At 36.5% G+C, this 15,874-nt stretch overlaps 2 protein-coding genes across 2 annotated transcripts; both read right to left on the bottom strand.

Annotated features, from left to right (window-relative positions):
• Positions 1-1,151: 1,151 nt before the first annotated feature.
• Positions 1,152-10,194, bottom strand: GCK72_022093 (uncharacterized protein; the record flags this gene model as incomplete). The annotated part of the gene is made up of 8 exons (XM_003106983.2): positions 1,152-2,615; positions 4,168-4,332; positions 4,457-4,672; positions 5,460-5,516; positions 6,573-6,680; positions 6,882-7,004; positions 7,520-7,879; positions 10,147-10,194. 8 exons carry the CDS (start codon positions 10,192-10,194, stop codon positions 1,152-1,154), a joined length of 2,541 nt encoding a protein of 846 aa, XP_003107031.2.
• Positions 10,195-15,063: 4,869 nt separating this feature from the next.
• GCK72_022092 (uncharacterized protein) lies at positions 15,064-15,586 on the bottom strand (the record flags this gene model as incomplete). The annotated part of the gene is made up of 2 exons (XM_053734651.1): positions 15,064-15,311; positions 15,361-15,586. 2 exons carry the CDS (start codon positions 15,584-15,586, stop codon positions 15,064-15,066), a joined length of 474 nt encoding a protein of 157 aa, XP_053578217.1.
• Between the last annotated feature and the right edge of the window lie 288 nt (positions 15,587-15,874).

Below are 15,874 nucleotides of genomic sequence, written 5' to 3'. Positions count from 1 at the left end.
CTCGCTGTTATCAAAAATAACTAACTTCGTGAAGCAGTCTCATGTTGAGTGGGTTTCCTTCTTGAAGATTCCTCACCAAAGAATGTTCACTTCGTCCAACACCTCTTCAAAAACAGCGCCATTCAATATGAATTTTGGTACTTGGAATGTGTCGTCAAATTGGATTGTGTGTCGTCATCATTGATACACAATTTTTTTGTTCTTTTCAACAATAATTTATTAGATAATAGATCAGTATATCAATAAAATGTGAGGGGACGGGCGAGGGTAGCTCGATTATTTGGTTGGAAGAGAAATATAAGTAATAAAATGAATATAAATGGGCGTCTGCCCTTTTGGGAAGAATGGGGCGAAGCTAGAAAAAAAGAGAAGCAAAGAACTACTATTACGCTAACAGAAAAAAACAAAAAGCAAGGGAAAAAGTCTAATAAATAGAGTGGGAAAATGACGATTAGAGAGGAGGGGAAACTTGATGTTTGAAAATGGGTTAATATAAGAACAAAGTAAATAAATTAGTACAAAAAACTACTAACAATAATGCAATGGTTAATGAAACTCAATTGAGTACACATCCTACAAAAAAGTTCTCAACTACAAAAATGGAGTTTTGAGATTGATTTACGTACTCATATAAAAATTAGGTAAGACCCGTTTAAATAATTTTAGCTCAGTTTTATGCAGCCGAATTATGCTATTTAGCATTAAAACATTGATTGTTGGTGTTTCACTAGCCACTAATTAAAAGCATTACAATAAAAACATTGATAAACAAAATGAATTGATGGGAAAACGGGAGAATAAGATTACTTTGTTAAACGTAGCTACTTATTAAAAAAACAATAGTAGAGGGCTAATAGGAGCAAAATAATGAAAGAAATTTCAGTAGTTATGGAGGTTGGAGAGTTTTACAAAAACAAGAAGTTGGTGAAAAGCTCAGGAGAATAGCAGTAGCCAGAAAATGGGAAAAGGGATACTATGTCCAAGTATAAGATATTGAAGGTGAAGGCGCGCAGTGACTAGCAGATTACAATAGGAAGATGGGCAATGGAAAAGCGTTGAGCGAAAATAATCTGAAAAAAGAAAGATTACGTTTAAAAAAATCAAAATGATTCACACTATTATCTTTGTATAAATACTATACGCTTACTATTTTAAGCTCTTCTTTTTCGTGTCAATCTCGCTAGAGGAACTAGAGCAGCTGAGGCATTTGCAGCTAGTTCTTCCTTTTTCTTCATGTCAGTGTAGTGTTTGGTGATAGCCGCTGTCGAGAATGCTCCGTGGCGCTCATCAGAAAATACCCAATTGTTCCTTACGCACAGTGTGAGGAATTCATCACGACTCGAAAAGATTTTGCTGGCAGTTTTTGGTTTTCTTCCTGCATCTACAGGAATCATTTCTGGTTCGTCCTCAACAATTCTGTCATTGTTATTTTTGAAGACGATGAAGAAATTGTCCTCTTTATGTTTTTGAAAATATATTTCCATCACTGTCATAATCTGTTGGTGTTTCGGTGTTCCTTTCTTCCATAATTTTTCCTTTTTCATCGTGTAATCCGCCCAGTTAATCATGATGTCCCAGAGGCTGTTATGAAACATGGGGATGTCGAATAGAGTGATGGGTTTCTTGTCCTTGAAATATTCCTCAAAAGTTTCAACATTTTCGATTTCTCCAGCTGCCTCAGCATGTTCGAAAGATTTGTTGTAGAAGAGCAGCAATTTATTTAGATCTGGCATTTCTTGACTTTTTGGATGTTTGTTAAACACATAATCATCTCCCTGCTGAGGTGGCTTAGCCCACACGAAAGCTTTGTCGTACCCCATGCGGCTCACTTGGTACATAACGGAGTTCATTACCGTACCAGAAAGCATTCCACCAGGCCGCTGTGCATGGGGAACTGTGTCCAAATATTGGAGCACTTGCCAGTTGTTTCCTTCTTTCTTTTGCAAGTCCCTGTATTGTTGAAGGAAGATCATCAGAAACAACTGCACTTTTCCATCTTTCTTTTGGTAGGCGGCGAGTGTCCTTTTTCTGTATTTAACGCTGTTTCCATAAAGCTCTTTGAATTGTTTCAATGTATAATCCGGAAACCGTAATCTGCTTATCAGAGCCTCCGCTTGGACGTAGCTGAGCTCTCTTATCAACACGTGCTCTTCCTTCTTCAGATTCGGAATCATCCTTTGGAGCTTCATGTTGACGTCCTTCTCTGCGTCTTGACTCAGACGGGTTTCTTTGATGCTTTCTGCTGTTGACATCTCTTCAAGGGGACCAATCAAGCAGGTGCACATGAAAAGAGCATTTTTGTGTGGAGTGAAAGCGATCCCTGTTTTTTCAAAGTAACAGGTTTTATGCCAGTTCCTTTTGCAGAGAACACATCTTAATATCTCCTCCTTGATATTTTTGATGTGTACTTCATGTCGGTACTCTGCCTTGTCCGACGGATTGATTTCCTGACTGTTGAAGCACGGGGCACAGTAGCAGGATGATTCGCTCTTGTAGTACTCGTGACCCTCGCGAATACGACATTCTCCGGAAATATTGCCACACATTAAATTTGAAACTTCATACATCAGTCCTTCTTTTTCACAGCAATCCGTTTCACGCTGAGATGTAGTGGCCTGGAAATTGATATTAATTATACAACGTGTTTTTAAACCGCATCATTTTTAGCTGAAGACTTTTGTTTCTTTCAAACTGTTATAACCTTAAACCTCTAAGAATTTTCTATTTTTTTCAAAGTACCACAGAGTATTATTGGACTGGTATAGCTGAGATGAACTAGTGTCACAACTTTGAACCAGTGAAGATTCTGAATTTAAGTGAAAGAAGGACATTCAAACAATGTTTGGTGAAAATTTCCAAAGACTTGAACATTTGAACAGTGAAATATGTGGGAAATTCTATTGCAAGTCATCAAAAACATTCGCAATTTTTTCAGCTATAAAGTTCCTGAGCTGGGCAGCGTTGATGTGCCGACAAAAATACGCAGAAAAAGCAAGAGCAAGAAATATGTTTCTTCCTGTAACCTAACTAGGAAAGGTCATGGAGTCAGTCTGGAAATATGAGTTGTGACTCACTGGAAAGATATTACTGGACAGGGGGGAAACGTACATTCCAAATGTATGATCAGTTTTTGCCCTCAAAGTCTGGCATTCGAAAAAAAATACGGTAAAAGTTAAAAAAAAGAGAAGCAAAAAAAGGACGAAAGGTTTTTATATTTGGAACTAATGTTTTCTTAGCTTTCTAATAATCACGTAACATATTTCGAAACTGATTCCATGACCTCTTCTAGTGAGTATTGAAAAGGTACAATTTTTATCAAAAATCAGATTGTGAATACAGTGACCTGCTGTTTCTTTTTCTGAACGAAAATTCTCAAATACTCAAGTTATTGTTATCTAGTTTGTTTCAACTCAACAGTATTCTAATGTGTCACTAATCTGGAGTGCGTCACTTATTTGGATTTGGTCACTTGATCTGTAGTTGATATTAACAAGATTCTTGAAAGCTGGTCATTTGTGGGTGTTGGAAATGAGATTGATGTTGAAGATAGTTTTTCTAAAACTATTTAAACACTAAAAACTCGAAATCTTGGAGTTTTCGATAAGATTTTTACCGATGAAGTTGAATTTTAGACTACCGTAAAACATGAAATAGAGGCACACCCGCTAGCAAGAGTTTGGAGCATTCTATTTTGTCTGTCTTTGAAGATATAAAAATTATTTCAACTGAAGAAATATTCTATGAGTGTTAAGCTATTTTTTTTTACAATTAGCAGTTTTTTGATATTTTCATTGAAAACAAAGATATACCGCTGCAAACCGACAACGCTTGGTACGCCTCTATTACAGGTTTTGCGGTATACTTTTGAATTCTATAAATATCTAGTTGTGCATCATTAACTTCAATTTTTTAAATGCAAAATTGAGAAGAAAGCAACGATTGCGGCAAAAAAATGTCGGTTCATTATTTTGAATCTCTGCCGAAGCACGCCAAAATTTAATAAGTTTGCATAAACTAAACCTTACACCTCATTCTTTTGTTCCAGCAAAGTGGACAAACAGATTTGTCAGGTATGTTTTTAATATTTTTTTGTGTTTAGTCTTAGAATTTTTTTATATTGTGTTTTTTGCACTTAAAAAAAGCAATCTACAAATTGTTTTTACTCACATTGACAGTGGCTTCATCAATTTCCATCTTTTGCACTCCATCATCAGTGTCCATTTCATCATTATTCCCTGCTTCTGACTCCTTGCCGTTCGTTTGCGGTTCTTCTTGTTCAATGGGGAGAATCGAAGACGACTCATCCAGGCTCAAATTTGGTGGTGTCGGTGGCTGAAAATGTATGCATTTATGTCATTACAATACATAAGTTCGTACTACTTATTGTTTTCAATTTAATGGAGATCAAAATTCTTTTATAACTGAACGAATATGAGAAAAAAGTAAAAAATTTTACCTGATTTTCATTCTTTCTCTTTGAATCATATGCTTTTTGGAGTAGCAAATGGTGCTCAAAGTTTTGCATCTGATATGTCTTCACAGAATTCTCGTTTTCAAGATTGGCATAATTCAATAAGTTATGTTTGTCGATTTTGGCCTTCTTTTGAGATGTACTGGTGAGCTCTACATCACAAACTTCTTCAATTTGGGTTTTCTCAGCTTCCACGATTTCCTTCAAAACAAGGTTTTGTGATTTTACATCAATTTCGATAATTGGTCAAAAATATATCATGCTTTTTTATTTATTTCTTGTAGGAGGGGCATCCAACTTATGAACAAGCGGGTAGTTTCATCTTTTTTAGTTCAAAATGAATAACTTTGAGAGTGTTTCATAGTAAAAATAACTGTCCCACGAAATAATTTTTATGGGATCAAACAGTCCGAGAGTAGTAGTCCTTTTTTGTAGTTGATAACTGATTTGTACAGACGCTCCCTAGCAAGTAACAGCTCGAAAAAATCGAAATAGTGCAATTTTTGAGATGTTGACTTAAAATCACTATAATTCTCTAAGGGTCAGAAAAGTTGCCAACTATAAAAACAGAACTTTACTCTTAGTCGTTTTTGACCTTATAAAAACTTAATCTATGGGAAAGTCAGTTTTACTACAACACACTCTCAAAATTGGACGTTTTGAACTGAAAAAACCGAAATATGACTAATTTTTGGCCGGTACTGTATCTGGATCTCAATATCAAGGTTTTAGGTGTCTTCATTCTAATCATAAGAATTCACAAGTTTTTGTTATAAATTCAATATTTTGTGCAAGAAAAATTCGTCCCGACCCCACTCGTCGCCCGCGCTCACTCCCATTTCAGCGCTGCGTTCAAATTTTGAACACTTACTCAAGAAATGGGCAAATCCACCGCAATGAGACGGAGAAAGCGCTCTAGCACATAAAATTGATTTCATAATATGTGCAAAGCTGGTATGGATGGTTTTAATCAAAACAGAAAACTAACCTTGGCGCCATGCTCATGACTCGGTTCAACTTGAATGTCCTCCAATTCGACGAGCTCCTGCAACAAAAACATAGGATTTCGTTTTTTTTGCATCAATGGAAATAGTCAGTGAATAGGGATTATATATCTAGGAAGGAGGTTTTTTTTGAAGTTGAAGACTATTTGTACACAAAAGTACCGTGTTTTCTCTAATTAGACGGCAATTAGACGGTGTTTATTGCACAATCAGGTGTCCCCGAATAACACTATCAAAATTGGGCATTTTTCATTGCGGTACTGTAATCAAAACTTGAAACTTCACGTCAAATATTTGAATTCAGAGTTGAAGACACGATTTAAAAGAGTTTCATCAAAAAACTGATATGATGATGTTCGCAAAAACTTTTTAAAGTATCTACTTTTTGTATCCGCGGAGATATAGAAACCCGGCCTAGCACCCTAGTTCACGGACTCTACTTATTGAAATTGTCATTTACTATGGAAATCAGTTTGTAATAAATTTTGTTCAAAGAGAGTCAATGAATCTCAATCGTACAGACTCAACTGTAGCAATCAGAATCACTGAATGAAGAAGGAGAGCCAAAAGAGACCATCAGTCGACTTGAAGAGAATCTAAAGGAATCAAAGTCATTTTAAAAAAAAGTAAAAATGATGATTAGGACGAAGAGAAGCAAATAAAAATACAGAATCAGGGAAGAAAAGAATGTCATCGATGAGGAGAGGAGCATAACGCTATGAATTGTTGGGCTAAGAATAAGGAATGTTTTGACTGCAGATGCAAAGTACTCATATTCAAAAAGTGCTAAGAACAACAAAAGGACTGGCATCCGTTTTATCAAAAGAAAGGGCTGGAAACAATTGAAAAAACTGAAGTTGAAAAGAACCAGTACTGAAATTTTAGATTTCCGTGGGAAAAACAAGTTCAATGAGTAGAGCACGTGAACATCGAAAGTGTACATATTCTGAGGATCCATTTAGATTTTGTTTGGTCAAACTCAACTAAATAGTCGAGAAAAAGAACTTTTTCAGCGAAAATATTCAACAAATTTGAATTTTAGGCGTCTTTACTGACAACCACGGCCGCGAGAATATTGCTAATTTTGATTCACTTACATGAGGAACTCCGACAGCAATATTTTCCACTTCAAGCTCTCCACTGTTGTCGATTTGTTCCACTCCATCCACGACTCCATCATTTTGTGGGATATTATCAGTCTGCACCTAAAATAAGTGCATTTTCCCGTGTTAGTGGTTTACACCTTTTTATCATAATTCCTCACGATTTTTCAATTCTAGATACTTATTACATCTAAATTTAAAAAAACACAGTTACATACAGTATCGGCTAAAAATATATCATATTTTGCCTGTTTTAGTTCAAAACGTCTGACTTTGAGAAATAAGTGAAGATAGAAAACTAACCTGCTCAGTATTTTTAGCAGATTCAACAACCTGAGCCTGGAGAGTGACATCAACATCTGGATTGTCGTTCTGCTCCATTCTATTTTCATTTTCTACGAGCAATGTCTCGGGTTGGTCAGCAATCTGTATTTAATTAGAATTTTGATTTTCCAAGCGTGGAATTATAAAGTGTTGACAGTTTGCAATCCATAGTACCAGGATAATTTGTTGTCTTCGATTTTACAAGTTCAAAAACGTTTTCCTTCCACTCAACTTTTTTGAAGTTGAAGACAGTACACAAAAGTATCGTATCCTTTCTTTTTTCTCTAATTACACGGCATGCCGGTTTGTTTTTCAACTTTTCTGTCTAACGACGGGCAATAGAAACTGCCGGCTTATTAGAGACTGTCGGTCGATCTGAGAAAATACGGTTATATTTTTGGAAGACAGACCCCATTGATGTTTTGTAGTTTTATAGAAAAATTAATACAAAATAGTGTCAGCTACTGAAACAGAGAAGCTTCTTGTGGTTTACAAGGCTTGCTTTTCTAGGGTAAGATCAGGAATATTGGGACCTACCTCCAAACCTAATTCTATTAATACGGATAGAGAAACACGTAATTTTTTTTTGGCGTTAAAAAAATGCTTCCTAGATTTACCTCAGCAGTCGTTCCTCTGCTTCCATCCAAATGTTCCGTTGGAATTGGTGATGGGCTGGCCGTGAATTCGTGCTCCATTGTAGATCCGCTTGATCCGTTTTGTCCAATTCCTTGTGAAGAAACAACTTTTGCCAAGTGATTCAACGAATTTTCAATAGTTGCCTTTATTTCTTCAGAAAAGATTGCTGGGTCTAGGGTGACACCCCTGAGCAACACGTTTGACAGACCATTAATTGCAGCTCCGACTACAGCTATCAATTTATCTTTTTGTTGCAAAGATTGGGGAGACGTTTCTTGATGCTTAGCCTTCTTGTCGATCACTCCACCAGTTGCAGTGGCCATTGTTTTGGTTGATGAGCTCTGAAATTAATCATTGAACAAACGAAATCATACTTGTCAACCGGGCGGCTGGGCAAGGCCAAAAATTTTCCTCGAATAACTTTTTTGAAAAATATCCTAACAGTTGATTGATTGCTCTAAAGATAGGTATTTTGAACTAACATCCATGATGTCGTTAGGTATTGGACGACTTGGCGAGAGAGACCAAATATGGGGAAAGGGGCGACCGCTTACTTTGTGTTAGTCACAACACAGAGAAGAGTGGTGTCCTTCTGTCAAAAACACATGTACACACAGTAACCTGCTACAAATGATTATACACATATTCAGATAGTCACTCCAATCGGAAAATCTTTTAAAAATATGTTTTACGTTTGGTAAAACTGAAATAAAATTCTCGACAAGTTTCCAACGCACATGCAATACCTATCAATAATCAATTTATCTCCATCAATACATTGAATATTCAAGTGTACCAGAAATCTAAAAATCACAACCCGGAAAGAGGAAGAATCTTTAGTCTGGCGAGTTCCAATTGATTCTGTAGATTTAACTTCTTCCATTAATAATTATTAAAATTAAGAATCATGTCTGTTTTTATTACTGATTTGATTACAGAGATCTGAAATGTAATTGTCTTTATACGATCTTTAAGGTTTCTTTTCTTTAGGCCCCTCAAAATGTCTCATCGCATCTTCTTTTTCTTCCATTTGTATTAAGAAACTGTTCTATCGATCGTCATCAATCATTCTTGGAAAATTCAAACAAACTATGAAGTTCATTGTTTAAGTGACAGCCGAAGTGCAATATCAGGGTGATGTAGGTACCGCATTAAACATCTGTTATGGGAAAATGAGGGCAAATGACATCCTACACACCACTGGTAGACCTTTCTTCCCAGCCGCCCGGGCCGCCGGGGGAGTTATGGAACCTATATCATTGGAAAGATGAGAAAAAATAAATATTCAGTTTTTGCCCTCGAGGTCTGGTATTCGAGAAATGACAAATTATCGCAAGAAAAAATTTCAACATTTTTTCTCGTGTCAGAAAGGCAATAATTTGTCATTTTTCCTAACTTTGACCTTGTTTTCCTCGAATATCAGGCCTCGAGGTCAAAAACTGAATATACATGTGGAATCAGCGCTTTCTCAGCTTTCCAATTGTGTATGTCACTTTCCATAACTCCGCGGTCACCTGGAGGACTTCCGTAGTAAGTAGAAAACTTCTTATGTCCTTTATTCTCGATTTTCTAACAAAAATTATATCAAGTAATTTTTAACTAAATATAGTTGCTCAATTATAATCAATTTTGAGCATACTTGTCAAGGCTCGGCCCGGCCCGGAGGCCCAGCTTCCAAAAATGAACCAATTTTTAGACATTTTTTTCAATTTTTCATTGAAAATGTGAACACTTTTGATGATTTCTTAGAATTTGTACTTATTCTGAATGATACTCAAAAATTAGACCTTCTCGTAAAAAATCCAATAATTCGAGAAAATTTTGAATTTCGTTGCCAATCACCCTGGTTTTAATTTTGCTGACAAGGCCGGGCCCGGCCCGCGCCTTGACAAGTATGATTTTAAAAGTGTTTCTTGAAGTCACTTGTTTTCCCGTATCGCCAAATTTTAGAGTGTAGATCAAATCTATATGCTAATTTTTGTAGTTTTCAATTTTTCATAAGACTTATGTGATATTGTGAAAAGTAGTCTTCTGTATAACAGTTACCTAAAAAGTTATACTTCTGCATATGATTCCGCTTTTAATATGAACGTTTTTGTGCAAACTACGTATTATTTGGAGTTTTATAGAACTATATTTTTACAACGTGAATTTGTTTATAAAAGAAAACAATTATAAAAAGAGGGGACTTTGGTTTAAAAAATTCAAACAACTATAGAGAGCAGACAATGTTTATCATCCCTTATCCCCTATCATTCAGTTAGTCGAGTGAGGACATAATGAAATTGACTAATTTATTTATTTCATCGAAGGGTGGATACCACTTACACGTGAAAATGAATTCATTTTGTGAGTTACATGTAAGAGATGGTTAATAAAAGGGGAAAGAAATAGATAACCGGGAATGGGAGCAAACGGGGAGTAGAACAGAAAGGTAAAAAGGGGTAAAATAGTTAGAGTTATGGGCCTATTGACAAGGTAGCAGAAAAGGAAGCAAAAAACTATTTTGTGAGTATATATAAAAAATAGTTTTTTGCATTTTCTGCTACCCCTAATAGATAGGAAAAATGAAAAATGCGACCTTCTCTGAATAGAAATAGCAACTCACTTGGCCAGATTGGTCATCAACGCTTTGAACAATAGATGTTGATTGCATTTTCGATTGAGTTGAAAAACGAAGAGTTGAACGAAGATTCTGAAAATTTTTGGTAGATATGGGAAACGGATAAGTAGAAGAAAAAAGAGTAGTAAGCAACAAATGGAATATTTGTACGGCAAAGAATATTTACGAAAAAATTGAAAAAATGCTTGGAATCTGTTCTTTTTTTGTTTGACCTCTTCGGTTCAGTGACGGTAGCATGAGAGCTAAACGCGAGATATTCGAATACGGAGGTTTAACAACAAAGTGACATGCAAACAATTTGAGATTGCAAACAATTTGAGAATTACGCAAAGAATTAGAGAACGATTCACGTGATAGCACATTTCAGAAACATTGAAAAGATACAGCGCATTGGACGTTTGGAATTATCCTGGTGACGCTTGAACGATGTTCATCAAATGGCGTGGACAAGGCAATAGAAGAATTTGCTGATCGGCCGTAGGTATTTGTTACTGTGTGCTACGTCGTTCAGAGTTTTGGTTTGATTCACTTGAAATAACTGCTCAAAAAATTCAAAACAAATTAGCACAGGCGAGTATCGAACCTACGTGGTGTGTATCCCGGACCGGTTCGCTCACCCCTCGACTACGGATGGCTGACCGAGCCGATAGCTATCTCCCGGTGCCGTGATATTTAGGGCAAAGCTGAGTTGAACTTGAGTAATGAACCGGTAAAAAAACATACATCGAATTTGGATTTTAAGATCAGAACATCTGGATTCAAAATCTTTTTCTTTTTCAATATCCCCGATATACCGGTCTTCCTTATTAGCACCTCTATAAGAGTCTGTCATAGTAAAACTAACTGTCCCACAAAATACTTTTCGATCAAACAGACCAAGAGTAGAACTCCATTTTTGTAGTTGACAAATTTTCTGTACGGATACTTCCTAGAGATTTATGACAAATTTAAGCGAACAGTTCAAAAATCGCTATTTTTCACTGAAATGGGTCAGTTTGAGGGAGAAATTACTTTGTCGATATGTAACTTTCTAGGATAATTGTTGCCAGTTACAAAAATGGAGTTCTATTTTTGGTGTGTTTGATTCCATAAAAATTTATTTTGTGGGACAGTTAGTTTTATGCAAATTCAACTGAAAAAAGCAAAAATTAATACATTTTTGAGCGGTACTGTAAATGTATCTATTACAGTGCTCTGTGTTTCATTCTATTTCAGAAATATATATTTCATTCACGAAAACCCATACTATTTTTCAAAAAATTCTATAAAGGTCGTTTCTAAATCCCCGTGTTTTGTTCTTTATCTCCCCTGCTCTTCGCCTTTCTTTTCATACTGTAGTAAATACTCATTTTCACACGAAAAACCCATTATTTTTTTCCGAATGGTGATTAATTTCCTCCACTCTCTCTCTTTTCTGCACTCTTATCAAAACAAACAGTGGCGGGGAAGGGCGCATCGTCATTCCAGTGGTGGGTGACGAGAGGGGACGACGCCAGCCAATGCAGGAAAGAGGAGGGACATCGCTCTCCTACTCGGCTTGGCCCGACCCGTTCTGAACCAAAATATAAATGTTTTCTTCGTTTTTTTTTTGAAGAAAGTCTAGTTTTTGACAAAAAAAAATGTAAAAAATTCAATCCAAAGATGAATATGTACGCTAATTTAAGCACTTTAACTCGGAAATTTCAAAACATTTGAAAAAGTCCGTGCCGAACGGGCCGGGCTGAACCAATAGAAAGTTCAGCCTGGCCGAATGGAAAAATACATGTTCTCATATGTTATCCGTGCGTTAATGTTCGAAAAACAGCTTTTACATAATTTTTCTCATTACATATTACGAATTCTGTTTTTTCTGTGCAAGAAAAGCTTGCCCCGCCCTCACGCGGCGGCCATTCTCATTCCCATTTCAACGGTGCGTTTAATTTTTTGAACACTGCCGCAAGAAATCGACATGGTCGCCGCAAAGGGGCGGAGTGAGTGTTTCTAGCACAGAAAACATTGAATTAATGAGGTCCGGTAAATGTGGAGCAGACAGTCTGACTACATAAAAAGAGTACAAGAGTGGTAGAAAATTTATCGAATTTCTTCGCAAGGCAGTTGTACAAAAGTTGAGAAAAAATCTGTGGAACAAGGTCAGCACAGAAACACTGCTTTGTAGATTAAGTTGTTGAAATTTTAGTTAGTTAGTAGTTTGACACGTTTCGTACAGGGAATGTACAAAGCTAGACGGAGAACGAGTTTTCCTAAGAAATTGATTAAGAAGGTAAAAAACACAGTAAAGTTATTTTAGAGAGAGAAAATTCATTAGAATTGATCAGTAAAAACTAATTACATGAAATAAGCATTGTCACAAAGACAAACATGAGCTTCAAATTTTACCGATCAAGGTCAAACTGAGGACAACTCAACGACCATTCACAGAGCTGATTAAAAACATAGATCTCATTTCTGAGAGAAAATTGAATAGTAGGAGGAGAATGTGAAAAATTTGAAAGGTTAGAAAAATTCGGAGAAACGATTGAAAGACAAAGAATTTTTTCATCAAACAAAAATATCTATCCGATTACATGTATATACAGGATTCGATAGAAAATTGTGTATTCGGTGGTTTAGTATGAGTTACTGTTAGAGGAGGGAAAGAAAAAGAGGTTTGCACAGAATTTCACTTATAAATTGAGAGGAGATGCAATAATACAACAAGAAACAGCGTCATTACAGTAGCTTCCAATGAGATATAAAATTTTGCTTTTTCCAGTCGGAGAGAGAGAGAGAAAAGATGCTAACAACCTGACCCCAAAGGGTATCCATATCCATATCGAATCGAAGCATACAGTAGGAAGTAGAAAGGAGGAGAGAGACGAAAGCAGGTGTCGATAGTGTTGCGCAATAAACGACTGACTCAACAAGTTGGGATGGACCGTACTTGATACACTGGGCCCATGAAGCAGAGAGACGTAGACGACGAGGGAAGCTCCGCCCAGATCCAAGCACCAATAGTCAGTTGATCAGAAAAAAAAAATCATCTTAGAAATGTGGGGATGAATGGGCTAACACTGAGTCACCGGCGGAGGCTTAGCGGTAATGATGAAAAATGTGTCGAATGAGAGAAACTGAAATTGATACAAAAACAAGAAGGACAGAGGGCTAACACCAGATAAAAATAAAAACGTACTCTAAAAATATTAAACTCGAATTTTAATACAATTTCAATCCCTCAACCCAACTCCTCGTTTTTCTGCTTCCCTCCCTTATCATCAATCACATGAACTCCAAAAACAGCAAGATTTAAATTGAGGATCTGGGGGAGGAGGAGAGAGTACACTGGCACACAAAAAGATTTAGAAAAGCCGCCAAAGCATAATAGTTGCTTCACAATTAGAACATAAAAGTTATGAAGGTCAAAGACGGTTGAAATATGATTGATGTCTTTGTCACACTAATAAAAAATGTGATATGATTCGAGTTTTGCTTGCTAAAAAAGATGAGGTGAGAAAGGGAAGAAATTATCACTGCTAAACTAATGGGAAAGCGTACTGAAAAAGAGAAACATAAATTTCGAAGTTTAGGTGTACAAAATAATCAGACAAAAATTTTAATTTTTAGGTAGTTTTTTTTCAAAAACTTCATTCATGAAACTTTCATTTACATTCTTTTCAGTATGGTGTATGATTTTGTAAGAAAAAACCGTTCTCTTATTGCCATACAGGGTGAGACAGATTTTAGAGCACTTGGACAACCGACACACCAACCGACGGTTCATATTAGTTGTGGCAGCCAGCTGCCGGTATCCTTACATTTCACTCTGAGTAGAGAAAGTCATCCTTGTCAAAGATTTTTCGAAACCCTGTAATATTTCAATTAGGTGAGCAACTGGACTTTCCTTTTTCATTCAAACCATATTCCCATCTCATCCCTCCAGATTACGTCTGTTGCAATGTCCGGATACGCTCTATTTAAATGTATCCAATCGAGAGGAGGGTATCCGGTTACACGAGTTTACCAACACCGTGCCATCATTCACACATTATAATAGGCAGAGGTCACCAGACGTTCTATGACCTTAGTAGGAAGAGAAAATGAAAGAGTGAGAAAGATAGAGAAGATAACTGAAACAAAGGTAGTTTTTATCCACAACAAAAAATTCAATTCTATTATATAACTTATTTCATATCCTGTGTTTTAGTCCTTATCACCATTGGTGGAGGTAAAAAAAGAGGTTTGCACAGAGTTTCGATATATTTCAGATTAAGAGGATATGACAAATTAATATGACAAATTACAGTGTAAGTACGGTAGCGTGTAGTGGGATATACAATTTTTTGAAAGGGTTTCATGGAATCACTGATTGTCTCAAAATCTAAATTTTTGAAGCATCAAACATACCAAACAAAGAATTCCACGTTTGCAGTCGACAACTTTTTTTTCAAGGACATCTCCTAGCAGGTTACAAATTGACAAAGTCACTTCTCCTTTAAATCGTCCAATTTCAGTACTAAATAGTGCGATCTTTGAACTATCCTCCTAAAATGACTATAACTCTCTTGGATGTTTGAGTATCTGAAGAAACAGTAAAAATGAAGCACTACTGACGACTTGTCCACCTTGTTTTGCTGTAGGAGCAGGTGTGTGAAAAACAACATTTCATCAGAATTTCCCTGTAATACACTCAAAACATAGTATGAAAAACAGGGACGGGAAAGGCCAACTTGTAGACAACATTTGCCGAGAAAACGGTGGAGGGGAAATAAGGTGAGAGAAGTTGAAAAGCAAGTGAACAGCATCACGATAGATAAGAATTACAGTATGGAGGTATGTTATCTTTTTGTTTTCCCCTTCAGAATCAGAATATCTAAAATGATTGATCGAGAATGAAAAATCAACATATTTATTTTAAAAAAAAGTAAACTAGAAAATATCGGGTTTCATTTCACAGTCAAATTGTTTTGCTCTGAAGATGGTTGAGCTGAGTCCATCAACGAGAAATTGGACCATGAAGTGCTTTGTTTTTTTCCCAATCTCTAGAACTTTTTCCTCCATCTCAACAGCCATATCCGCGTTGCAAGCGACCAGGGTACCAACAGCAATGTGATATCGGGGGTGGAAGGACACAGTCATCTCTTTGGGAAGAACTGACATCGATTGAGCGTATTGATCTGTAGTATAGTGTTTGTAAAATTTAAATTCTTTTCTTCATTTTCTCACCCCGCAACAGAGTCGAATTGCATCCCAAGTAAAAAAACTCCTCTGGGAAAAGGTCCATGATTAGACTTGCATCTCGTTTTGCAATAGTTTGTTGAAGAGTATCAAGGACTTTGACGCATGTGCCGTGGTACGGACTGAATTCCTCGTCAACTTCATTGTTTACTGGTACGCAAACCACTGATCCAAAAAGAAGCACAAATACAGTTAGAGACAAGGAAACACTCATGACAGCGAAAATATCCTAAAATCAGAAATGTGACGAGAAGGGCTTAGAAAAGAAGTGAATGAAAAGGAACGAGAAGAGCTGACGATTCCTCTTCCTGAGGAGGCCGGTATTTAAACCATTCTTGGGAGGCGAGAAAGTATGGTCAGAGAAGAGAGTGCTCATGTGGGCGATGGGAACGGGTTTTATGTCTTTTATTTTATGGGAATGGGAATTGGGAGAAAATGAATGATCAACACCATAAACTGATCATGAATCATCTAAAAGATCGAGAAATCAAATCCAGGATTT

This window comes from Caenorhabditis remanei, chromosome X (genome assembly GCF_010183535.1).
Source record: "Caenorhabditis remanei strain PX506 chromosome X, whole genome shotgun sequence".
Lineage (NCBI taxonomy): Eukaryota > Metazoa > Nematoda > Chromadorea > Rhabditida > Rhabditidae > Caenorhabditis > Caenorhabditis remanei.
Note: the sequence above shows the minus strand (reverse complement) of the source record. Positions and strands in the feature narration are given on the sequence as shown.